Below are 26,292 nucleotides of genomic sequence, written 5' to 3'. Positions count from 1 at the left end.
TCAGAAGCATTTGCTCTTTACTCCGGGCGGATCGGTACACCTACAATCCCCTACATCTGCTAGTCCACCTCTTCAAGAACTCACGCAACTTACTCAACTATGCCAGAGCCCATAATGGCTTGTGGTTGCACACGGAAGTTTCTAGCATGAATAGTCTTATGATCCCTTTGAGCCTGGGTGGCGGACCGTAGGATGATCTCACGGGTACTCCGGGATATCCTAGGACAACACTGGGTTCTCCAGGTGCCCACAAGCAATCCACCCAGACGTGTCTTAAAGTTGCCACCTTAAGTTGAACCATTAATTAACAACTCACATCTGTTATGGATACACTCAAACCCAAACCACGTCTACGAGCATAGCATGGCAATATAAGCATAACACAGAAGTAACTCTCAAGGGTTTGATAATAAAACAGGTAATAGGTTCTACCTCATTATCTACTTCCCAGACCCACATGTTAAGAGATCCTACTCATGCAATGTGTGAAGGTTGAAACTAATGCATAAAAACTGGGTGATGAAGGGTATGATCAAAGTGTTACTTGCCTTGCTGTCGATCTGCAAATCCTAAAGACTCGTACTAGCACGCTTCGCACTCCAGGTGTTCTATCACAAACAAACAATGGCATGCATAAGCAATCAAGCAAAGATGCATGGGTAAAACTCAAATAAGGAGATCCAACCAGAAAGTTCAACTAAAGAACTCCGGTTTGCAAAAAGAATCAAATCAAACGGAGCAAGGAAACTCAAACTGTGAAAGAAATAAGATCCAATTACTAATCTGGACTAAAGTCAAACTTTCCTGTACCAAAATCTTGTTCAAGTTGGTTAAACAGAAAGAGGGCTTCGAGACGAAGATCTAGGCGCTTGAATCGCCTGATTCCGATAAATGAGCAAAAAGATAAACTAAAACTAAGACCAGGGCAGAAATCGCGATCGAAAATAATCGCGGAAAAACCTGGAAAAAGAAAACTGACGAACAGGCTAACGAACGAACGTTCGTTGTTTGCGGTTAACGGGTGAAAATCGTTCGTTAAAACAAATGTAAGAACGGGCGTTCGCTAAATAACTAAACCGGGAAAAAAACAATAAAACCAATCTAAAAAACGCATCTAGGTTTTCGTATAAAAACCGAACGGTTTTTAGAATAAAACCGACGGCTACCTCGCGGATCGGACGGCAGCGGCGGTGGCGAACTCCGGCGGCGGCGGGCTCCGGCGGCGGCACGACGAGGCGGCGCGGCAGCAGAGAACTCGGCGGCGGCGCTGGCGGCGGATTGGGCGGGGTGGGGCTAGGGTTTGAGGGCGGCTCGGGACTCTGCTTAAAAAGGCTAGCCGGGCGAAGTCCTAGTCGGGCACGGCCCGGCTAGGTCAGTTGACTTTTTTTAAAATAATTCCGTGCAGAAAAACGAAGAAAAGGAATACTAACGGACTCCAAAAATCCTGAAATAAATTTTCCTTGTCCTCTAAAAATACGCCGGACAATGTGAACATTTATTTGGCCCTGTAATGCAGATTTTGAAAAATGCATATTTTTCCTAATTCAAATAAAATAGCGATAAAACCCCAAATAAAAAATCAGACAAATTGATTTTAATATTTTCCTCCAACATTTCATTTATTTTGGAGAAGTGATATTATATCCACTCATATAATTTTAATATGAAATATTTTTGGGGAGAAAAATAATTAAAACCAAAGTGATCCTTGTTTCAATATTTGATAAAACTCAAATATGAGAACGAGGGAAAATCCCCAACTCTCTCCGAGAGTCCTTGAGTTGCTTAGGATTTTGAGGATCACAAAATGAAAATGCAATAAAATATGATATGCATGAATGACCTATGTATAACAATCCAAATTGAAAATTTGGGATGTTACACAGGAGTTGCAAAATGAACAGAGACTAGTTAAGGGCAAAGGTGACGATGTGTGCTGGAAATGATTCCAAGGTTGATAAGATCACCATCGCACACTCCTTTTACCTTCGAGATTAGTGTTGAATGTAAAATAAATGTTATTTGGTGTTTGCGTTGAGCATAAATATGTCTGGATCATGTTTATTGCAATACAGTTATTCATTTAAGTCAAAGAATAATTGTTGTTCTGTTTACATGAATAAAACCTTCAATGGTCATACACTTAATATAAATGGTTTATTGAATCTCGATCGTAGTGATACACATATTCATAATATTGATGCCAAAAGATGCAAAGTTGATAATGATAGTGCAACATACTTGTGGAACTACCGTTTAGGTCATATTGGTGTAAAGTGCATGAAGAAACTCCATGCAGATGGACTTTCGGAATCACTTGATTATGAGATGTTTGATGCTTGCGAACCATGCCTCATGGGCAAGATGACTAAGACTCTGTTCTCCGGAACAATGGAGCGAGCCACTGACTTATAGGAAATAATACATACCGATGTATGCGGTCCAATGAGTGTTGAGGCTCGCGCCGGGTATCGTTATTTTCTGACCTTCATAGATGATTTGAGCAAATATGAGTATATCTACTTAATGAAACACAAGTATGAAACATTTGAAAAGTTCAAAGAATTTCAGAGTGAAGTGGAGAAGCATCATAACAAGAAAATGAAGTGTCTACGATCTGATCACGGAGACTAAATATTTGAATTATGAGTTTGGCCTTCAATTGAAGCAATGTTGAATAGTTTTCGCAACTCACACCACAGCGTAATGGTGTTTCCGAACATCATAACCATACTTTATTAGATATGGTGTGATCTATGATGTTTCTTACCGATTTACCACTATCGTTTTGGGGTTATGCATTAGAGACATCTGCATTCACGTTAAATAGGGCACCGTCTAAAAATCCATTGAGACGACACCGTATGAACTGTGGTTTAGCAAGAAACCTAAGTTGTCATTTCTTAAAGTTTGGGGTTGCAATGCTTATGTGAAAAAGTTTCGGCCTGATAAGCTCAAACCAAATCGGAAAAGTGCGTCTTCATAGGATACCCAAAAGAAACTGTTGGGTACACCTTCTATCACAGATCCGAAGGCAAGATCTTTGTTGCTTAAAATGGATCCTTTCTAGAGAAGGAGTTTCTCTCGAAAGAAGTGAGTGGGAGGAAAGTAGAACTTAATGAGGTAATTGTACCTTCTCTCGAATTGGAAAGTAGTTCATCACAGAAATCAGTTCTAGTTATGCCTACACCAATTAGTGAGGAAGTTAATGATGATGATCATGAAACTTCGGATCAAGTTACTACCGAACCTCATAGGTTAACCAGAGTACGTTCCGCACCAGAGTGGTACGGTAATCCTATTCTGGAGGTCATGTTACTTGACCATGACGAACCTACGAACTATGAGGAAGCGATGATGAGCCCAGATTCCGCAAAATGGCTTGAGGCCATGAAATCTGAGATGGGATCCATGTATAAAGAACAAAGTATGGACTTTGATTGGCTTGCCCGATGACCGGTGAGCCATTGAGAATAAATGGATCTTCAAGAGGAAGACGGACGCTGATAGTAGTGTTACTATCTACAAAGCTCGAATTGTCGCAAAAGGTTTTTGACTAGTTCAAGGTGTTGACTACGATGAGATTTTCTCACTCGTATCGATGCTTAAAAGTCTGTCTGAATCATGTTAGCAGTTGTCACATTTTATAAAATCTGGAAAATGGATATCAAAACTACATTCCTTAGTGGATTTATTAAAAAAAGAGTTGTATATGATGCAACCAGAAGGTTTTGTCAATCCTAAAGATGCTAACAAAGTGTGCAAGCTCCAGCGATCCATCTACGGACTGGTGAAAGCATCTCAGAGTTGGAATATGCGCTTTGATGAGTTGATCAAAGCATATAGTTTTATATAGACTTTTGGAGAAGCTTGTATTTACAAGAAAGTGAGTGGGAGCTCTGTAGCATTTCTGATATTATATGTGGATGACATATTGTTGATCGAAAATGATAATGAATTTATGGATAGCATAAAAGGATACTTGAATAAGAATTTTTCAATGAAAGACCTCGATAAATTTGCTTACATATTGGGCATCAAGATCTATAGACATAGATCAAGACGCTTGATAAATTTTTCAATGAGTACATACCTTGACAAGTTTTTGAAGTAGTTCTTGACTATGTTGCAAGGTGTGAAGTTGAGTAAAGACTCAAAACCCGACCACGGCAGAAAATAGAGAATGAAAAAGTCATTCCCTATGCCTCAGTCATAGGTTCTATAAAGTATGCAATGCTGTGTACCAGACCTATTGTATACCTTAGCATGATTTTGGCAAGGGAGTACAATAGTGATCTAGGAGTAGATCACTGGATAGCGGTCAAAATTATCTTTAGAGGACTAAGGAAATATTTCTCGGTTATGGAGGTGATAAAAGAGTTCGTCGTAAAGAGTTACGTCGATGCAAGCTTTTGACACCGATCTAGATGACTCTAAGTCTCGATCTAGATACATATTGAAAGTGGGAGCAATTAGCTAGAGTAGCTCCATGCAGAGTATTATAGACATAGAATTTTGCAAAATACATACGAATCTGAATGTTGTAGACCCGTAGACTAAACTTCTCTCACAAGCAAAACATGATCACTCTTTGGGTGTTAATCACATAATGATGTGAACTAGATTATTAAATCTAGTAAACCCTTTGGGTATTAGTCACATGGAGATGTGAACTAATCACATAAAGATGTGAAACTACTGGTGTTAAATCACGTGACGGTGTGAACTAGATTATTGACTCTAGTGCAAGTGGGAGACTGCTACCTCTTGAGCATGCGTTGGTTTTCCCTTGAAGAGGAAAGGGTGATGCACCAAAGTAGCGTAAGTATTTCCCTCGGTTTTTGAGAACCAAGGTATCAATCAGTAGGAGATAACACACAAGTCGCCTAGTACCTACACAAACAAACAAGAACCTCGCAACCAACGCGATAAAGGGGTTGTCAATCCCTTCACGGTCACTTACGAAAGTGAGATCTGATAGAGATAATAAGATAAATATTTTTGGTATTTTTGTTGTATAGATTGGAAAGTAAAGATAGCAAAATAAAAGGTGGCAGAAATAGCAAGTAGATAGGAAAATAATATGATGGAAGATAGACCCGGGGGCCATAGGTTTCACTAGTGGCTTCTCTCAAGATAGCAAATTCTACGGTGGGTGAACAAATTACTGTCGAGCAATTGATAGAAAAGCACATAGTTATGAGAATATCTAGGCATGATCATGTATATAGGCATCACGTCCGCGACAAGTAGACAGAAACGATTCTGCATCTACTACTATTACTCCACACATCGACCGCTATCCAGCATGCATCTAGAGTATTAAGTTCATAAGAACAGAGTAACACATTAGGCAAGATGACATGATGTAGAGGGATAAACTCAAGCAATATGATATAAACCCCATCTTTTTATCCTCGATGGCAACAATACAATAGGTGCCTTGCTGCTCTTGCTGTCACTGGGAAAGGACACCGCAAGATTGAACCCAAAGCTAAGCACTTCTCCCATTGCAAGAAAGATCAATCTATTAGGCCAAACCAAACTGATAATTCGAAAAGACTTGCAAAGATATTAAATCATGCATAAAAGAATTCAGAGAAGAATCAAATATTCTTCATAGATAATCTTGATCATAAACCCACAATTCATCGGATCTCGACAAACACACCACAAAAAGAATTACATCAAATAGATCTCCAAGAGAATCGAGGGGAACTTTGTATTGAGATCCAAAGAGAGAGAAGAATCCATCTAGCTAATAACTATGGACCCGAAGGTCTGTGGTAAACTACTCACACATCATCGGAGAGGCTATGTTGTTGATGTGGAAGCCCTGTGATCGATTCCCCCTCCGCCGGAGCGCCGGAAAAGGCCCCAAGCTGGGATCTCACGGGTACAGAAGGTTGCGGCGGTGGAAATAGGGTTTTGTGGTGCTCTTGGATGTTTTCGGGGTATATGAGTATATATAGGCGAAAGAAGTAGGTCGGAAGAGCCACGAGGGGCCCACGAGGGTGGGGGCGCCTACCCCCCTTGGGCGCTCCCTCCTACCTTGTGGCCGCCTAGTTGCTTCCTTGACGTCCACTCCAAGTCTCACGGATTGCGTTGTTCCAAAAATAACTCTCCCGAAGGTTTCATTCCGTTTGATATTCCTTTTCTGCGAAACACTGAAATAGATAAAAAACAACAATTTGCATTGGGCCTTTGGTTAGTAGGTTAGTCCCAAAAATAATATAAAAAGTGCATAACAAAGCCCATTAAACATCCAAAACAGATAATATAATAGCATGGAACAATAAAAAATTATAGATACGTTGGAGACGTATCAAGCATCCCCAAGCTTAATTCATGCTCGTCCTCGAGTAGGTAAATGATAAAAACAGAATTTTTGATGTGGAATGCTACCTGGCACAATTATCATTGTAATTTTCTTTACTATGGCATGAATGTTCAGATCCGGAAGATTCAAGACAAAATTTTAATATTGACATAAAAATAATAATACTTCAAGCATACTAACAAAGAAATCATGTCTTCTCAAAATAACATGGCCAAAGAAAGTTATCCCTACAAAATCATATAGTCTGGCTATGCTCTATCTTCATCACACAAAGTATTTAATCATGCACAACCCCGATGACAAGCCAAGCAATTGTTTCATACTTTTGATGTTCTCAAACTTTTTCAATCTTCACGCAATATATGAGCGTGAGCCATGGACATAGCACTATATGTGGACTAGAATGGTGGTTGTGGAGAAGACAAAAAAGAAGAAGATAGTCTCACATCAACTAGGTGTATCAACGGGCTATGGAGATGCCCATCAATAGATATCAATGTGAGTGAGTAGGGATTGTCATGCAACGGATGCACTAGAGCTATAAGTGTATGAAAGCTCAACAAAAGAAACTAAGTGGGTGTGCATCCAGCTCGCTTGCTCACGAAGACCTAGGGCATTTTGAGGAAGCCCGTCATTGGAATATACAAGCCAAGTTCTATAATGTAAAATTTCCACTAGTATATGAAAGTGACAACATAGGAGACTCTCTATCATGAAGATCATGGTGCTAGTTTGAAGCACAAGTGTGGTAAAAGGATAGTAACATTGTCCCTTCTCTCTTTTTCTCTCATTTCTCTTTTTTATTTGGGCCTTTACCCTTTTTATGGCCTCTTTTTTCCTTTTTTTTATATTTTTCATCCGGAGTCTCATCCCGACTTGTGGGGGAATCATAGTCTCCATCATCCTTTCCTCACTTGGGACAATGCTCTAATAATGATGATCATCACACTTTTATTTACTTACAACTCAAAAATTACAACTCGATACTAGAACAAAATATGACTCTATGTGAATGCCTCCGGCGGTGTACCGGGACATGCAATGAATCAAGAGTGACATGTATGAAAGAATTTTAAAGGTGGCTTTGCCACAAATACGATGTCAACTACATGATCATGCAAAACAATATGACAATGATGAAACTTGTCATAACAAATGGAACGGTGGTAAGTTGCATGGCAATATATCTCAGAATGGCTATGGAAATGCCATAATAGGTAGGTATGATGGTTGTTTTGAGGAAGGTATATGGTGGGTGTATGATATCGGCGAAATGTGCGCGGTATTAGAGAGGCTAGCAATGGTGGTAGGGTGAGAGTGCGTATAATCCATGGACTCAACATTAGTCATAAAGAACTCACATACTTATTGCAAAAATCTATTAGTTATCGAAACAAAGTACTACGCGCATGCTCCTAGGGGTATAGATTGGTAGGAAAAGACCATCGCTCGTCCCCGACCGCCACTCATAAGGAAGACAATCAATAAATAAATCAAGCTCCGACTTCATCACATAACGGTTCACCATACGTGCATGCTACGGGAATCACAAACTTTAGAACAAGTATTTCTAAAATTCACAACTACTCAAGTAGCATGACTCTAATATCACCATCTTCATATCTCAAAGCAATTATCAAGTATCAAACTTCTCATAGTATTCAATGCACTTTTTATGAAAGTTTTTATTATACCCATCCTGGATGCCTATCATATTAGGACTAAATTTATAGCCAAAGCAAATTACTATGCTGTTCTATAAGATTCTCAAAATAATATAAGTGAAGCATGAGATATCAATAATTTCTACAAAATAAAACCACCACCATGCTCTTAAAAAGGTATAAGTGAAGCACTAGAGCAAAACTATCTAGCTCAAAAGATATAAGTGAAGCACATATGGTATTCTAATAAATTCCGATTCATGTGTGTCTCTCCAAAATGTGTGTACAGCAAGGATTATTGTGGTAAACTAAAAATCAAAGACTCAAATCATACAAGACGCTCCAAGCAAAACACATATCATGTGGTGAATAAAAATATAGCCTCAAGTAAAGTTACCGATGGACGAAGACGAAAGAGGGGATGCCTTCCGGGGCATCCCCAAGATTAGGTTTTTGGTTGTCCTTGAATTTTACCTTGGGGTGCCACGGGCATCCCCAAGATTAGGCTCTTGCCACTCCTTATTCCAAAATCCATCAAATCTTTACCCCAAAACTTGAAAACTTCACAACACAGAACTCAACAGAAAATCTCATGAGCTCCGTTAGTGTAAGAAAACAAACCACCACTTCAAGGTACTGTAATGAACTCATTATTTATTTATATTTGTGTTAAAACTACTTTATTCCAACTTCTCAATGGTTCATACCCCCGATACTAGCCATAGATTCATCAAAATAAGCAAACAACACACGAAAAACAGAATCTGTCAAAAACATAACAGTCTGTAGTAATCTGTAGGTTTATAATACTTCTGTAACCCCCAAAATTCTGCAATAAATTGGTGTACGTGAGGAATTTGTCTATTAATCATCTGCAAAAAGAATAAACCCAATCTCACTCTCCAGTAAAAAATGGCAGCTAATCTCGTGAGCGCTAAAGTTTCTGTTTTCTGCAGCAAGATCGCAAATACTTCCCCCAAGTCTTCCCAAAGGTTCTACTTGGCACAAACACTAATTAAAAACATAAAACCACATATAAATAGAATCTAGATGAATTATTTATTACTAAACATGGAAAAACAAGAAACAAAAATAAAATTGGGTTGCCTCCCAACAAGCGCTATCGTTTAACGCCCCTAGCTAGGCATAAAAACAAGGATAGATCTAGGTATTGTCGTCTTTGGTATTAGGAAAGAAAAGAGAAAATTTCTTATCTATAGCATTTATCTTTCTATTCTGAGAAAGTACGTGGCCATTAATGGTGGAAGAAATATTAAGCACGCTATAGAAATTTGCATCTAAGCTAGACTTCATCTCTTTGATAATTTCATTTTGATAAAAGCACAAAAGAGAGGTGGATTCAACCTTCTCACTCATGGGGTGCCCAAACATACTTTTCATCTTTTCATAGGTATCTATGGGGTCCCCCTCAAGAAAACCTTCTTCAAAAATAGAGTCTAAAACTTGCTTGAATGAAGAGGGTAAGCCAACATAAAAGCTTTTCAGGTATATCCCAATATGATATTGGGGCACATAGCTGGTCGGATCCTTAATAACCTATCCCAAGAATCTTTTAAAGACTCATCAAGTAAATAACGAAAAATTCCGGGATCATCCTCATCAAAATTATTTAAACCCCCATTGATAACCCCAGTAGGTCTTTTCATATCATCATTATTTACGAGCTTAGAAAGAATAGAGGGACTATCCAAAGTACTAAAGCTCAGGAGAGAACCCTTAGCCATTTTTAATTCGGTCATGGCGAAAGAAAAGAAAAAGAAAAAGAGGCGAATAAAACGGCAAAGGTGAAGTGGGGGAGAGGAAAACGAGAGGCAAATGGCAAATAATGTAATGCGATGGATAAGAGTTTGTGATGGGTACTTGGTATGTCTTGACTTGTGTGTAGATCTCCCCGGCAACGGCGCCAGAAATGGCTAGTTGCTGGGAGATTAATTCTTGACTTGACTTGGTGCAACCTCCCCAGCAACGGTACCAGAAATCCTCCCCGGCAATGGCTAGTTGCTGGGAGAATGCGTTGGTTTTCCCTTGAAGAGGAAAGGGTGATGTAGCAAAGTAGCATAAGTATTTCCCTCAGTTTTTGAGAAACAAGGTATCAATCCAGTATGAGGTAACACGTAAGTCGCCTAGTACCTGCACAAACAAACAAGAACCTCGTAACCAACATGATAAAGGGGTTGTCAATCCCTTCACGATCACTTACGAAAGTGAGATCTGATAGAGATAACAAGATAAATATTTTTGGTATTTTTGTTGTATAGATTGGAAAGTAAAGATAGCAAAATAAAAGGCGGAAGAAATAGCAAGTAGATAGGAAAATAATATGATGGAAGATAGACCCGGGGGCCATAGGTTTCACTAGTGGCTTCTCTCAAGATAGCAAATTCTATGGTGGGTGAACAAATTACTATCGAGCAATTGATAGAAAAGCGCATTGTTATGAGAATCTAGGCATGATCATGTATATAGGCATCAGGTCCGCGACAAGTAGACCTAAACGATTATGCATCTACTACTATTACTCCACACATCGACCGTTATCCAGCATGCATCTAGAGTATTAAGTTCATAAGAACAGAGTAACGCATTAGGCAAGATGACATGATGTAGAGGGATAAACTAAAACAATATGATATAAACCCCATCCTTTTATCCTCGATGGCAACAATACAATAGGTGCCTTGCTGCTCTTGTTGTCACTGGGAAAGGACACCGCAAGATTGAACCCAAAGCTAAGCACTTCTCCCATTGCAAGAAAGATCAATCTAGTAGGCCAAACCAAACTGATAATTCGAAGAGACTTGCAAAGATATTAAATCATGCGTAAAAGAATTTAGAGAAGAATCAAATATTGTTCATAGATAATCTTGATCATAAACCCATAATTCATCGGATCTCGACAAACACACCGCAAAAAAAATTACATCGAATACATCTCCAAGAGAATCGAGGAGAAATTTTTATTGAGATCCAAAGAAAGAGAAGAAGCCATCTAGCTAATAACTCTGGACCCGAAGGTCTGTGGTAAACTACTCACACATCATCGAAGAGGCTATGGTGTTGATGTAGAAGCCCTCCGTGATCGATTGCCCCTCCGGCGGAGCGCCGGAAAAGGCACCAAGATGGGATCTCACGGGTACAGAAGGTTGCGGCGGTGGAAATAGGGTTTCATGGTGCTCTTGGATGTTTTCGGGGTATATGAGTATATATAGGCGAAAGAAGTAGGTCGGCGGAGCCACGAGGGGCCCACGAGGGTGGGGGCACACCCTCCTACCTCGTGGCCACCTCGTTGCTTCCTTGACGTCCACTCCAAGTCTCCTGGATTGCGTTTGTTCAAAAATAACTCTCCTGAAGGTTTCATTCCGTTTGGATTCAGTTTGATATTCCTTTTCTGTGAAACACTGAAATAGGCAAAAAAACAATTTGCACTGGGCCTTTGGTTAGTAGGTTAGTCCCAAAAATAATATAAAAAGGTATATTAAATCCCATTAAACATCCAAAACATATATATAATAGCATGGAACAATAAAAAGTTATAGATACGTTGGAGACATATCGGAGACTGAAGGAAATATGCCCTAGAGGCAATAATAAAGTTGTTATTTATATTTCCTTATACCATGATAAATGTTTATTATTCAGGCTAGAATTGTATTAACCGAAAACTTAGTACATGTGTGAATACATAGACAAACAGTGTATCCCTAGTATGCCTCTACTTGACTAGCTCGTTAATCAAAGATGGTTAAGTTTCCTAGCCATGGACATGTGTTGTCATTTGATGAACGGGATCACATCATTAGAGAATGATGTGATGGACTAGACCCATCAGTTAGCTTAGCACTATGATCGTTTCGTTTATTGTTATTGCTTTCTTCATGACTTATACATGTTCCTATGACTATGAGATTATGCAACTACCAAATACCGGAGGAACACTTAGTGTGCTATCAAACATCACAACGTAACTGGGTGATTATAAAGATGTTATACATGTGTCTCCAATGGTGTTTGTTGAGTTGGCATAGATCGAGATTAGGATTTGTCACTCCGATTGTCGGAGAGGTATTTGTGGGCCCTCTTGGCAATGCACATCACTATAAGCCTTGCAAGCAATGTGACTAATGAGTTAGTCACGGGATGATGCATTACGAAACGAGTAAAGAGACTTGTTGGTAACGAGATTGAACTAGGTATGAGGATACGGACGATCGTATCTCGGGCAAGTAACATACCGATGACAAAGGGAACAACGTATGTTGTTATGCGGTTTGACCGATAAAGATCTTCGTAGAATATGTAGGAGCCAATATGAGCATCCAGGTTCTGCTATTGGTTATTGACCAGAGATGTGTCTCGGTCATGTCTACATAGTTCTCGAACCCATAGGGTATGCACGCTTAATGTTTGATGATGATTTGTTTTATGAGTTATGTGATTTGATGTACAGAAGGTTGTTCAGAGTCCCGGATAAGATCACGGACATGACGAGGAGTCTCGAAATGGTCGAGACGTAAAGATTGATATATTGGAAGGCTATATTCAGACATCAGAAAGGTTCCGAGTGATTCGGGTATTTTTTGGAGTACCGGAGAGTTTCGGGAATTCGTCGGGGAGTATATGGGCCTTATTGGGCCTTACTGGAATAGAGGAGAGGAAGGCCAAGGAGGAGGGCGGGCCCCCCTAGCCCAATCCGAATTGGGTGGGGGGCCGACCCCCTTCCTTCCTTCTCTCTCCCCCTTCCTTCTCTCCTACTCCTACTAGGGAAAGGGGGAATCCTACTCCCGATGGGAGTAGGACTCCCCCTAGGGCGCGCCATAGAGAGGCCTGGCCCTCCCCTCCTCCACTCCTTTGTATACAGGGGAGGGGTACCCCATAGGCACACAAGTTGCTCTCTTAGCCGTGTGCGGTGCCCCCCCCCCACAGATTTCCACCTCGGTCATATCGTTGCAGTGTTTAGGCAAAGCCCTGTGTCGGTAACTTCATCATCACCGTCATCATGTCGTCGTGCTGATGAAGCTCTCCCCCGACACTCAGCTGGATCTAGAGTTCGTGGGACGTCGCCGAGCTAAACGTGTGCAGATCGTGGAGGTGCCATACCTTTGTTACTAGGATCGGTCGGATCGTGAAGACGTACGACTGCATTAACCGCGTTGTCATAACGCTTCCGCTTACGGTCTACGGGGGTACGTAGACAACACTCTCCCCTCTCGTTGCTATGCATGACCTAGATGGATCTTGCATGTGCATAGGATTTTTTTTGAAATTACTACGTACCCCAACATTTAAGCCTCCTTCTATGATTCTTTTCTTGATATGTGATTCAGTGTTGTGCAAGATTTGCTCACACATCTGTTCAATTGCTTGTTTGTATCAGCCAACCATACTAGGATTGTTTGCTTTGATTACTTGTTGTTCTTGACCTAAAAGAGCTTGTCAACGATTTAAACACTAAGGGCTGCTGTAGTGGGGGCTTGTATAACTCATAGGTGACACAAAGGTTTGGCTGTACACTAAAGTAGGCTCTCTAAGAGTACCTGGAGATCCAGTTTAAAGGTATGCCTAGTTTTTACATAGTGCACACATAGTAAATGCTCATTTCATTGTGTGCAAGAGATGTGACATGTTTCATTATGTGATGTTGTTTTGTTATAAACTCATCCTTTTGTGTTGTTCATAGACTAGAAAGTATGCATATTTATCTTCCAAGGAGACCAGTAACTAGTTTGTGTCACCTTGCAGAGGGGGTGCAATGAGGATAAGATTGAAGATTTCCAAGTACAAGATGTTAGGAAGGAGCCTTGCAAGAGAAGGAGGAGCAGCGCTGAGCCTGTTCAACCAATTATGGTAAGTCACTATATTACAATTACCAGGACAACCTATTTGTCTGACATTGTGCTTGCGTAGGGTTCTTCACCTGTAACCCAGTCATTTGGCCATTGATTAAAACCCCCTCCGCTCACTATTATATGATGTTCTAACTTTTTTGTAAATCAGATGTATGTAAACACATTTTAATGTGTATGTTCACTCATTACGGATGTAGTCTACTTTTAAATATCTAAAACATCTTATAGTAGTGAACAGTGTGAAACTGCTTCCTGCTATGGTAGAGTTGTCGGTGTCATAAATGTCATAACCAAACGCATATTCACATCATTAGCCTCCCTATCATTACTAGGATCTTGATTACATACTAGTCGAGATACTTCACAGGGGGAAAACAATATTACATTACTTGTTCCTTTATATAGTAAATGTAGCTAGGCCATGGATATTATTGAGGCGTGCTTGTATGCATGCTACAAACTCAACAGTTCAATGCTTGTTTGTTTCAGGCATAGTTAAATTTCTCTTTTCAATTGCTTTATTTGTCCCCAGTTAATGAGATGCCCAAACAATGATGCCTCATATTGGGTACTTGTAAAACTATTAGTTGACATAATTAAAGGCCTTACCGTTTAGTTACTCTGGCGAAGTGTGCCTGAAGCTTCAAAGTCTATTAACCTACTATTACTGCATGAGGCTCACAATCTAATTTATGCAAGGCTAATGATTGCATAGTTTTTATTACTGTAGTAGGTTTGTATGAATCCCTCTGCTGTTCATTATGCTCCTTAAGACTTTAATTGAGCTACAGAATGGCCAACTGCTTGCTTACTTATATGCAAGATATATATATCTCTATCTCTATCTCTACTCTCTATCTCTATCTCTATCTCTATCTCTACTCTTTCTCTACTCTTATAAAAAACAGAGTTGGTGATGATGGTGTGCCTGCCATCATGCAATATAGGCCGTCCGATTTATATCTAACAGATAGGAAGGAAACTATGTCAATTTTGCAAAAAGATACCCACACCCCTCTCCACATTTGCAAATAAGGACTTCATTCGTTCATCCTTTTCTCTCACAAGATAAACTACTCATACAAATGCATCTTGATGTTCCGTGCAATGCACGGGCATCTTGCTAGTATATATATAATGTTTAGTAGCTCCGTGTGGTCTAAATTTGTAACATGTCTCTGTTTTGGATTTGAACCCAACATCATGCTCCTCTGGTGAGCTAAGAGAGATTTCTGTATGCGGACTGCATAGACTACCATTTTCATAATTTTTAAAATATCACTTGCTTATGCTTCATGGCATGTAGCATTATTGTTAGTCTTGTTTTTCCATGTACAAAATAGTCTGTCTTTCTCGCTTCCCTATTGTAACTATATTTTTGCCCTGGTCATGTGTACTTACAAAAACATTTCAGGATGAAGTGACATCAACACAAAGATCTGAGAGTGCGGCATGACCGTTACCAAATGATTATGATTGGAATTGGAATGTGTTGATGTTCTCAAGCATCAACTAGAGGTGGCAAGACAACGTGTATATGATTCTCAACATGCAATCAACATGTTGAGACTGGACTTGTAGGTATTAGATGCAGGAGTAAAAAAATGAAAAAAGACATTAAGGTAACCATAAAGGAATTTGAGATATTGCAGACTGAAATTTATGCTATCTGAATCCGGCCGATCCTATTTTCTAGAGAGATTATAGTTCAAATGGTAAGTTCCGTTGATGCGTGTCCATGATGTATGAGCTTTATTTGCCCAGTGTATGCAATTTTTTGTTTGTGTATGCTTTTATTATCACTGGTGGGTATAATCTGCTGTAATTTCTTTATTGGATAGTGTAGGATTATTCTTCGTTTCTATGCCTTAGTCTCTTTATTGTATAGTGCAGGTTTTTTAGAGGCGATAGTATAGAGTAGGATAATTCTTTGTATATGGTATATCATTGAAACGGGGGCCAACACGCCCAAACATTACCTGGACGCCATCCGAACGAACAAACATGTGTAGTCAAAGCGGACCTTAATTGGGCTGGCCAACATAATGTTTAGCGGATCCCAAACGATGTGGCCCACCGTAACAACGGCTCTTAGCAGGCCGTTAACAGGCCGAGAGCTCGATAGGGCCGTATAAATGGAAATGGCCCGCGGGCCCTAGTAGGCCAAAATAAATGTCAATTTTGTCTCGGCCATTTTACTTGACGAGCTAGTAAGAGGCCGAAAGTGTTTTGGGCCAGAAGAGGCCCTATTTGCAAACTAGGCTTTTAACATGCCGAAAGTCGTGTCGGGCTGAAATTGTACCCTGCGGAACGTGGGCTGCTAATGGACCCAAATACAGGTTGCACCGTCAAAGGCCCAACTGTTGTGCGGGCCGTTAACCGTCCGAAAGACAAAATGGGCTAGGAATTGGCCCATTTACCTAATGGGCCAAGGAAAGGCTGAAAGTCACAACGGGCTAGAAGTTGGCCCAACTGTAGAATGGGCCGAGAAAAGTCCGAAAGACGTACAGGGCCATTAACAGGCTGGAACTAACGATGGGCTGCTAATAGGCCAAAAGAAGGCCAAGCAATAATTGGGCCCGAAGATGTAGCGAACCCTTAATGGGCTGGAACTGATGATGGGCTGGAAATTGTCAAATCTAGAATGGGCCTTTGATGGGCCGATAGTGTGTAACTTGTATGGGCCGTGCTTGTGAATGGGCCTGACTCAAGTAGGCCGCTAATGGACCGGCCCGCTAATTTTGTCAGGCCCGGCCTTTTAACCTAAACGGGCCATTGTTGGTCTGAGCCACGTGTCGACGTACCATAGGCTCGTCCCGTCCACTCGCTTGATGACACTTGTCCCAACCCGGAGCTGACATGTGGATACTAAGGCGAATCAGAATTTTACACGTGGAAAATCCCCATTGGTCCGGGTGGTTAACGGGTTATCAGATCCAAACCGAAACCCGATAGCTTAACGACGACCCATTACGGTGGATGCCACGTGTCGGTTACCCTTGACGAAAGACTTCCATGACGCGCTATTTATCGTCATGGCAGTGGACACTTCCGTGATGATAATTTTGGTATTTTCATGAAACACTTCTACGACAGCACAGGTATGACTATCTTGATTCTGTCATAAAATCGTCATGTATGACAGAAAACGTGACCTACTGTGACGAACACATATTATCATGGAAATGTGTTCTTTTTGTAGTGTTGGGACACTCAATTGCACCAACAAGTAATCACAATATGAAGCCTAAGGAGGCAATAACCACAAGTGTTGGAGACGAAGATGTATCCCAAAGTTCACTACTTGAGGGTGCTAATCTCCTTTGGGAGGTGGAGCAGAACAATACCCTCAACGAACATGAATGTCTTACTTAGGTCATTGAGTGCCTCGGCAACCCAATGCCCACCCACCCTTCACTAGTGGTAGTTCTTAGGGTGAACTCCAAACCCTCACGCACTTTACACGAGGACAAATCTACAACTAGGAAGCTTAATAAAGTACACCATTCACTTGCAGGAGTATATCTTGGACATGTCAATTATGTTATGGTTGGTGTAGAATGTAAGCTTAAGAAAGTACACCATTCACTTGCAGGAGTACATCTTGGATATGGCAATTATGTTATGGTTGATGTAGAGTGTAAGCTTCTGAAAGTAAACCATTCACTTGTAGGAGTACATCTTATATATGCCAATTATGTTATGGTTGGTGTAGACTGTAGACAATTTTCAGAGGTGGAAAATTTACATAGTGTTCACTGTTCACACATACAAATCATAGATAAATACAACTAAGAGCGACTCTAGCAAGTCCCCATATTGGTCCTTATGTTGGCGATTTTGGCAAAATAAAAGGCACTCTAGGAGAGTCGCATAATCGTTATAATTTACGGTGCACACTCCATATCTGGCGTCAACTTTTCTTCCTCTCTCTCTCTCGCTCAATTCTGTGCATTGTCGCCATCTTTTAAGCTTCCATTTTGCATTGGATCCATGCCGTTTGGGCTGGCATTAGGGAGTCCGGTTGGACAACGATTTTATGACCAGGTTGTTCTCCCAGACGTTTGAGGAGGGTTTGAGTGGCCCGAACGTTTAAGGAGGGTTTGAGTGGTCCGCTTATAGATGCTCTTAACACATCATCACTGAAGATCGTAAAAAGTCAAGCGAACTTTACATTTAGGAAAGAGTGTATTTTAGCCATGTTTTGAAATTATATTTAAAATATAAAAATATGATTTCCACATCTTGTTTCTACATCCTTAATTCTTTTAAAAAAAATTCCTAACACTTCAAAATAGGGTAACCTAGCTTCTCCAAATGTCGAGCCGTATTTGTAGGAAACAATTCCTTATTTAACACTATCTTAAATTTCGTTTCCTTGTTTGATACTGATTTTTTTCTTACCTATCTACCAGCGAGTCTAAATTTTGTGTCATATTTTTTTCTTCCCTATCTAACAACGAGTCTAAATTTTGTGCCTTTATGAGATTTTCATTCATTTTGAGTCTAAATGACACCTGAAAAGACGCCGTTGCCCCTCATGTGCATTATGTGCGTGTGGGCAATAGCGCACACATACAACATCAGTGCAAGGGCAGAAACACACACGCAACACACTCATAGGCAGCAGCACACTCACAGGCAGCAGCACACACGCACGTAGCACACTCACAGGCAGTAGCACGGATGCACACAACACAAAGGTACGCAACAACACACACATGTACACGCGCGCACACAAACGCACACACAAACATATCACATGAGGGCAAAAAAGTCTTTTCGGATGTCATTTTGGCTCAAATTGAACAGAAACTGTTATAAAAGGCATTAAATTTTGACTGGTTGTTAAATATGGAAGAAATTATTTCTCGATGTTAAATAGGGCATAAAATTTAGATATAGTGTTAAACAAGAAATTCTCTTCATTTGTAGCCCTGTCCTATCATGTCATCTTCGGTGTTAAATAGGACATAAAATTTAGATAGGCTCACATTTGATTTCCCCAAAAATTAGCACACTGCAACAGCCCTCTCGCTTTGCAGTATAAGAGAACGGAGCGAGGACCGCCGGGAGCAGGAGCAGGGGGAGGGGCTCTGGTGTTAACACTTCGGTGGGTTTAGATCCAATGCCAGGGCGGTGAGGTCCTCTCGTGGTTGCGGAGCTCGCGGCGGAGAGAGAGAGAGGATTGATAATGGCGGAGGAGACAGGGAAGGCGGAGGCGTCGGCCGGGGCTGCGAGCTGCGGCGGCGGCGGGTCCGAGGCGGTGAAGAAGAGGGCGGAGCAGAGCGTGGCGTTCCATGAGCTGTTCAGCTTCGCCGACCCGCTCGACTGGCTGCTCATGGCGGCGGGGAGCGCCGGCGCCGTCGTGCACGGCGCCGCCATGCCGTTCTTCTTCCTCCTGTTCGGCGAGCTGGTCAACGGCTTCGGCAAGAACCAGCACCACCTCCGCCGCATGACCGACGAGGTGTCCAAGGCACGTATTTCCGGAAAATCTCTCATCCCCTCTGCGGTTGCCATTTCTATGCTCGCTCTAGTTACTGACGCTCAATGACTCAATCTGACTGCCTCACTCTGCGCCCTGCAGTACTCGCTCTACTTCGTCTACCTCGGCCTCGTCGTCTGCGCATCCTCGTACCTGGGTGAGTTCACGCCCTGCTCCGCTCATGCCTCCGCGCGCATTCTTGCCGGTGTTGCGTTCTAACTGTGCGCGCGCGCATGTCTGCTCTGTGTGTCCGTGCAGAGATCGCGTGCTGGATGTACACGGGCGAGCGCCAGGTGGGCGCGCTCCGGCGGCGGTACCTGGAGGCCGTGCTGCGGCAGGACGTGGGCTTCTTCGACACCGACGCGCGCACCGGCGACGTCGTCTTCAGCGTCTCGACGGACACGCTCCTCGTTCAGGACGCCATCGGCGAGAAGGTGACAACCTGACTGGCAGCGCTCTAGCACCGCAGGCATATAGCTCCGACCACCGCGTGTGACTGACGGCGGACAAATGTATGTGCAGGTCGGCAACTTCATCCACTACCTCGCGACGTTCCTGGCAGGGCTCGTCGTCGGGTTCGTCTCCGCCTGGCGGCTAGCGCTGCTCAGCATCGCCGTCATCCCGGGCATCGCGTTCGCCGGCGGGCTGTACGCGTACACGCTCACCGGGCTCACCTCCAAGAGCCGGGACTCGTACGCCAACGCCGGAATCATAGCCGAGCAGGTACTATTTCTGCAGCGCCATTATCACCTCACAGGGATACCAAAGCTGGCCGGGTGGGGAAGAAGAAAGCTGTGGGCTCTAGCTCGGACCGCTTGGTCAAAGAGTCAAATGCGGAACGGCAGCTACGCACATGCCCTGAGAATGATTTCATTTTGGATTTCTGCCGGTTTCTTGGTAGATCCAATCGGCCTTTTCCGATGGATGATTTCTCGTTTCATGTCCTTTTTTTGCCCTTTTCCTGAGACATCTGCTGTCAAATGTCAATCATGCTGTACTTCTTTTTTACCCGATTTTGATTGATGTAAATAAGCGAGTGTAATTCTGACGACGAGGTGTTCATCTGCTCTGCAGGCGATTGCCCAAGTGAGGACGGTCTACTCCTACGTGGGGGAGTCCAAGGCCCTGAATTCCTACTCGGAGGCGATTCAGAGCACCCTGAAGTTGGGGTACAAGGCCGGGATGGCCAAGGGGCTCGGCATTGGGTGTACCTATGGGATTGCCTGCATGTCATGGGCGCTGGTGTTCTGGTACGCCGGCGTGTTCATCAGGAGCGGCCAGACAGACGGTGGAAAGGCGTTCACGGCCATCTTCTCCGCAATCGTCGGCGGCCTGTAAGCCCCGACTTTGGACAATTCTCACAGTTCTGCAGCTTGCTTTCGGTGAGAAAACTCACCCAAATTCGTGAATTGCAGGAGCCTTGGACAGTCGTTCTCGAATCTTGGTGCATTCAGCAAAGGGAAGATTGCCGGTTACAAGCTGTTGGAGGTGATAAGGCAGAGGCCGACCATAGTTCAAGACTCAACCGACGGGAGGTGCCTGGATGAAGTCCATGGCAACATTGAGTTCAAGGAAGTGTCCTTCAGCTATCCGTCCCGCCCGGACGTCATGGTGTTCCGTGACTTCTCGCTCTTCTTTCCCGCCGGGAAAACGGCAGCTGTGGTCGGAGGCAGCGGTTCTGGAAAAAGCACGGTCGTGTCTCTGATAGAACGGTTTTACGATCCTAATCAGGGTAAGCACATGAATTGCACGCCGAAATGACTATGTAAGTCGGCTTTGTTTAACCGGTGGTTGTGATTGTTGTTGCAGGACAAGTTCTGCTCGATAATGCGGACATCAAGTCGCTGCAGTTGAAATGGCTGAGAGATCAGATTGGTTTGGTGAATCAAGAACCCGCACTCTTCGCGACCACCATCATTGACAATATTCTTTATGGCAAGCCTGACGCCACAATGGCTGAGGTTGAGGCCGCGGCTTCGGCTGCCAATGCCCATAGCTTCATTGCTCTTCTTCCAAATGGGTACAACACTCAGGTGGGTTGCACTTCTGGCTCAATTGCAGTCTTATTGTTTACAGCCTGTATTTTGTGATTTGACATGACTAGAATGAAATCTTAGTCCATACTTCTGACCATGCTAATTGAGTTTTGAATCATGTGCGTATAAATTTTATCGTGTCTATGGTCTTTTTACTTCCAAAAACTTGTTGAATCCAATGATAAATCTACTTTATTAACAGGTGGGAGAACGAGGACTTCAGCTGTCCGGTGGCCAGAAGCAACGAATTGCCATTGCACGTGCAATGCTCAAGAACCCAAAGATCCTTCTCCTTGATGAGGCAACTAGTGCTCTTGATGCTGGTTCAGAGAGTATTGTTCAAGAGGCACTTGACCGCATAATGATCGGTAGGACAACTGTGGTGGTTGCGCACAGGCTCTCAACCATACGGAATGTTGACATGATCGCCGTGATCCAGCAAGGGCAGGTTGTTGAGACGGGTACTCATGACGAGCTCCTCGCCAAAGGAAGCTCTGGTGCTTACGCAGCTCTCATCAGATTCCAGGAGATGGCAAGAAACCGCGACTTCCGTGGGGCATCCACCCGCAAGAACCGGTCATCTCGCTTGAGCAATTCGCTGTCCACTCGGTCACTGAGCCTCAGGTCGGGAAGCTTGAGGAACCTGAGCTACTCATACAGCACCGGCGCAGATGGCCGCATTGAGATGGTCTCGAACGCCGACAATGACCGGAAGTACCCGGCGCCAAAAGGATACTTTTTCAAGCTCCTCAAGCTAAATGCTCCGGAATGGCCCTATACGGTGCTGGGGGCGATCGGATCCATCATGTCTGGCTTCATTGGCCCGACATTTGCCATCGTGATGAGCAACATGATTGAAGTGTTCTATTTCCGGGACCCCAACGCGATGGAGCGCAAGACTAGGGAGTATGTGTTCATCTACATCGGAACCGGGTTCTACGCGGTTGTCGCGTACCTTATCCAGCATTACTTCTTCAGCATCATGGGCGAGAACCTGACCACCAGGGTGCGGAGGATGATGCTTGCAGGTATGGCGAATTCACAGCCTTGTTCCTAGCAGTTGTACTATTAGTTTCCATGATCTCTGCAGAGGGAGAACTTGCATTGTTTGATCTGAGGCACCACTTATAAGCTATAGCCATTGTATGCAGTTATCTTGAGGAACGACGTGGGGTGGTTCGACGAGGAGGAGAACAACTCGAGCCTGGTGGCGGCGCGGCTCAACACGGAGGCCGCGGACGTGAAGTCGGCGATAGCGGAGCGGATATCGGTCATCTTGCAGAACATGACATCGCTCCTGGTGTCCTTCATCGTCGGCTTCATCATCGAATGGCGGGTCGCCATCCTCATCCTCGTCACCTTCCCTCTCCTTGTCCTGGCCAACTTTGCTCAGGTAAAAAACCCAATTGACATATATTACCTCCTTTCGGAGATAACCGACGTGGTTTTAGTTCAAATTCGAACTAAAACCATGTCAGTTAAGTATTTCCGAATCGAGGGAGTAATTTTTGGAGATGTTTGCTGGATGAGGAGAAACCGCCTAGGTAGCTGAGTAGAGTAGTTCTTCACGGTAAGCCAAGTTCCTTTGCACAATAACCTCGGCCTGCACGGCGTCACGCCGTTTTGGGCGCAGGCGGCCGTTGCAGGCCCGGCAGCTCAGTTAGTTCTAGACGAGAGTACAATTGAATTCACCATCACCATTCACCAGCATGGTATGCGATGGTAGCTAGGATTCGTGGCCCATGCCGTTGCCACTGCCTCTGCCATAAATTACTGTGCGAGGCATGTGCCGGAGCTCGCTCTCCACTCCCTGATCCCTTGTTTAATTCCGGCCAGATGCTTCCCACTCCCTGGCCCGTGTCACCTACAGCACCCGCCGTAAACAACTCCCAGAAACCTCCGGGCCACGCTTACGTTACGTTAGGCTCCAGGCCCCGCGATGCTTTGTCGCACCAGCTGCTGCTGCTTCTTCAGTTGTGGATGCGATGAGATGGTCGTGTCCGGGCATGGCCCTGTTGCTGCTCGTTGGGCGCCATGGTCCCGGTGGGTGCTCGCGACACTGTCGGTTGCGAGCTTGCACGGCCGCCTCGTGCGAGGGAATCTGGGGCCTTTGCTCGCAGTGGCGCACATGGCGATCATGCAGTGCAGGCCCTGACATGACGCCGTGCTCTGGTGCCGCAAGGACTGTGCCGCCCCGGAACCAGAGCGCCGTGCCGCGCCTTTTTGTTTTCGCGCTGCTGCGGCCGGAACTGCGTTGCTCGCGCGCAATAATTTCGTACTGCGATTCGTAAAGATTACATGATGCCATGCTGGTGCGTACCTGCGCGGCGCGTGCATGAAGCCTGTCAGACTGGAAGTCACTATGTGCCCAGCCGCGGCTCTTGCGTACTGAAGCGGATATCGCCACGCATCATCACTCATTGCTCACCACTAGCACGAAGTACGTAGCAGTAATAGTATTATTATTGTTCATTGTTGTTGCGATTTGCATGTGTTGTTTCTGCCGCGTACGTACTGTTCAATTCAATGACGATGATGTGTGTGTTGGCACTTGGCAGCAACTGTCCATGAAGGGGTTCGCCGGCGACACGGCCAAGGCGCACGCCAAGACGAGCATGATCGCCGGGGAGGGCGTCAGCAACATCCGCACCGTGGCGGCCTTCAACGCGCAGGACAAGATCCTGTCCCTCTTCTGCAGCGAGCTGCGCGCGCCCCAGATGCACAGCCTGCGCCGGAGCCAGATCGCCGGCGTGCTCTACGGCCTCTCGCAGCTCTCCCTCTACGCCTCCGAGGCGCTCATCCTCTGGTACGGCGCCCACCTCGTCCGCCACCACGTCTCCACCTTCTCCAGGGTCATCAAGGTCTTCGTCGTCCTCGTCATCACCGCCAACTCCGTCGCCGAGACCGTCAGCCTCGCGCCCGAGATCGTCCGCGGCGGCGAGTCCGTCCGCTCCGTCTTCGCCGTCCTCAACAGCAGGACGCGCATCGACCCGGACGAGCCGGAGGCCGAGCAGGTGGAGAAGGTCCGCGGCGAGATCGAGCTCCGCCACGTCGACTTCGCCTACCCGTCGCGCCCGGACGTGATGGTCTTCAAGGAGTTCAGCCTGAGGATCCGAGCTGGCCAGAGCCAGGCGCTCGTGGGAGCCAGCGGGTCGGGGAAGAGCACCGTCATCGCTCTCATCGAGCGTTTCTACGATCCCATGGCCGGGAAGGTGATGATCGACGGCAAGGACATCCGTCGGCTCAACCTGAAGTCTCTCCGTCTCAAGATCGGCCTGGTGCAGCAGGAGCCCGTCCTGTTCGCCACCAGCATCCTGGAGAACATCGCGTACGGCAAGGACGGCGTGACGGAGGAGGAGGTCGTGGAGGCGGCCAAGGTGGCCAACGTGCACGGCTTCGTCAGCGCGCTCCCGGACGGCTACAGGACGCCCGTGGGCGAGCGCGGCGTGCAGCTCTCCGGCGGGCAGAAGCAGCGCATCGCCATCGCGCGCGCGGTGCTCAAGGACCCGGCCATCCTGCTGCTGGACGAGGCGACGAGCGCCCTGGACGCGGAGTCCGAGTGCGTGCTCCAGGAGGCGCTGGGCCGCATCATGAAGGGCCGGACGACCGTGCTGGTGGCGCACCGGCTGTCGACCATCCGCTGCGTGGACTCCATCGCCGTGGTGCAGGACGGGCGCGTCCTGGAGCAGGGCGGCCACGGCGATCTCGTGGCGCGGCCGGACGGCGCCTACTCGAGGCTGCTGCAGCTACAGCTGCACCACGGGTGACGATGGATGGGTTCGGCGTCCTGCTCCGGCATGGCGGCTGTAGATACAGTGTAGACCGAGGCGAGCTTTGATCGACACTCCGATGAGCAACAGAGATTTGCTGTAGTGCGGCGGCGGCGGCCCAGATGGTGATAGGTGTTAGCCGGAAGAACTAGTGTTCTCTTTTCTCTGTAACCGATCAGGATTATGATGAAGGCCACGTTACATTTTGTTCCAACTTGCACTTATGTCCGCTTCGGCAGAGTTTCTTTTCCCCAGCAGAATTGTCGTTCTCCTCGTTGTCTACTTGGTGATGTTGGTCCGGAGGTGTGATCTACGGACGGCAGCTTGAGACAGAGGGCATGGATTGGCGATGGCGGTGGTGGATTTTCTGATCGGGTCGGCGTCTCTAGTTGATGGAACACCGATGGCCACGATCCATATAAGGCCTCGTTTGGTTCATAGAGTAGGAAAATCGTAGCATACAAAAGTTATAAGAAATAAGATGACATGGATCTTAAAATCCTATGAGTAGGAATAGAAAAAGAGATACACTTTGATTCACATCATAGGATTTTTTTCATTGAATCTAGACTAATGTTTATTTTCCTATAAAATGTGGAGGATAGAAAGAATTCCTCCATAGAAATATGTTTCCATCCCTATAAACCAAATGGTCCTATAGAAAATTTTTCTATAGAAATCCTATCCTATGAAATTTCTACAAGGTTAATCTAAACCAAAGGAGGCCTAAAGGTATGTGGCCAGCAACGTTGGCCTGCGCGTCCTGATATGGTGGTTATCTGCTCAGGACGCGTAGTGGAAGGCGTGTTCTTGCTCTGCTAGTTGAGTGCCGATAGAGGGTCTGGGTTCTTGGATCTTCATATCCGGCGGCAATGACGAGTATGTTTTGCTGAGTGATTTTACTGCCATGAAAGAGATGACATGAGATGACATGTATCTTAAAATCCTATTTAAAGAGATGACATGAGATGACATGAGATGACATGTATCTCTAGTGATGGAACGCCGATGGCCACGATCCCAATTAAAACCTCGTTTGGTTCATAGGGTAGGAAAATCGTAGCAATAGAAAAGTCATAGAAAATGAGATGACATGTATCTTAAAATCCTATGAGTAGGAATAGAAAAGA

At 44.6% G+C, this 26,292-nt stretch overlaps 1 protein-coding gene across 1 annotated transcript; it reads left to right on the top strand.

Annotated features, from left to right (window-relative positions):
* Positions 1-18,895: 18,895 nt before the first annotated feature.
* On the top strand, positions 18,896-25,395 carry LOC119355365 (ABC transporter B family member 19-like). The gene is made up of 10 exons (XM_037622156.1): positions 18,896-19,347; positions 19,459-19,513; positions 19,615-19,790; positions 19,879-20,079; positions 20,431-20,690; positions 20,772-21,088; positions 21,166-21,389; positions 21,595-22,420; positions 22,544-22,785; positions 23,951-25,395. Exons 1-10 carry the CDS (start codon positions 19,066-19,068, stop codon positions 25,157-25,159), a joined length of 3,792 nt encoding a protein of 1,263 aa, XP_037478053.1. The 5' UTR covers positions 18,896-19,065; the 3' UTR covers positions 25,160-25,395.
* The last annotated feature ends 897 nt before the right edge of the window (positions 25,396-26,292 follow it).

This window comes from Triticum dicoccoides, chromosome 2A, assembly GCF_002162155.2.
Source record: "Triticum dicoccoides isolate Atlit2015 ecotype Zavitan chromosome 2A, WEW_v2.0, whole genome shotgun sequence".
Lineage (NCBI taxonomy): Eukaryota > Viridiplantae > Streptophyta > Magnoliopsida > Poales > Poaceae > Triticum > Triticum dicoccoides.
The sequence above is the reverse complement of the archived record's forward strand: the minus strand, read 5'-3'. Positions and strand labels throughout refer to the sequence as shown.

Bases quoted from the DNA above. Each gene is read 5' to 3' on its own strand.
- LOC119355365 (XM_037622156.1), top strand. From the start codon at position 19,066: ATGGCGGAGGAGACAGGGAAGGCGGAGGCGTCGGCCGGGGCTGCGAGC. The intron at 19,514-19,614 runs GTGAGTTCACGC...GTGTCCGTGCAG, and splicing joins CTGCGCATCCTCGTACCTGG to AGATCGCGTGCTGGATGTAC. The intron at 19,791-19,878 runs GTGACAACCTGA...ATGTATGTGCAG, and splicing joins AGGACGCCATCGGCGAGAAG to GTCGGCAACTTCATCCACTA.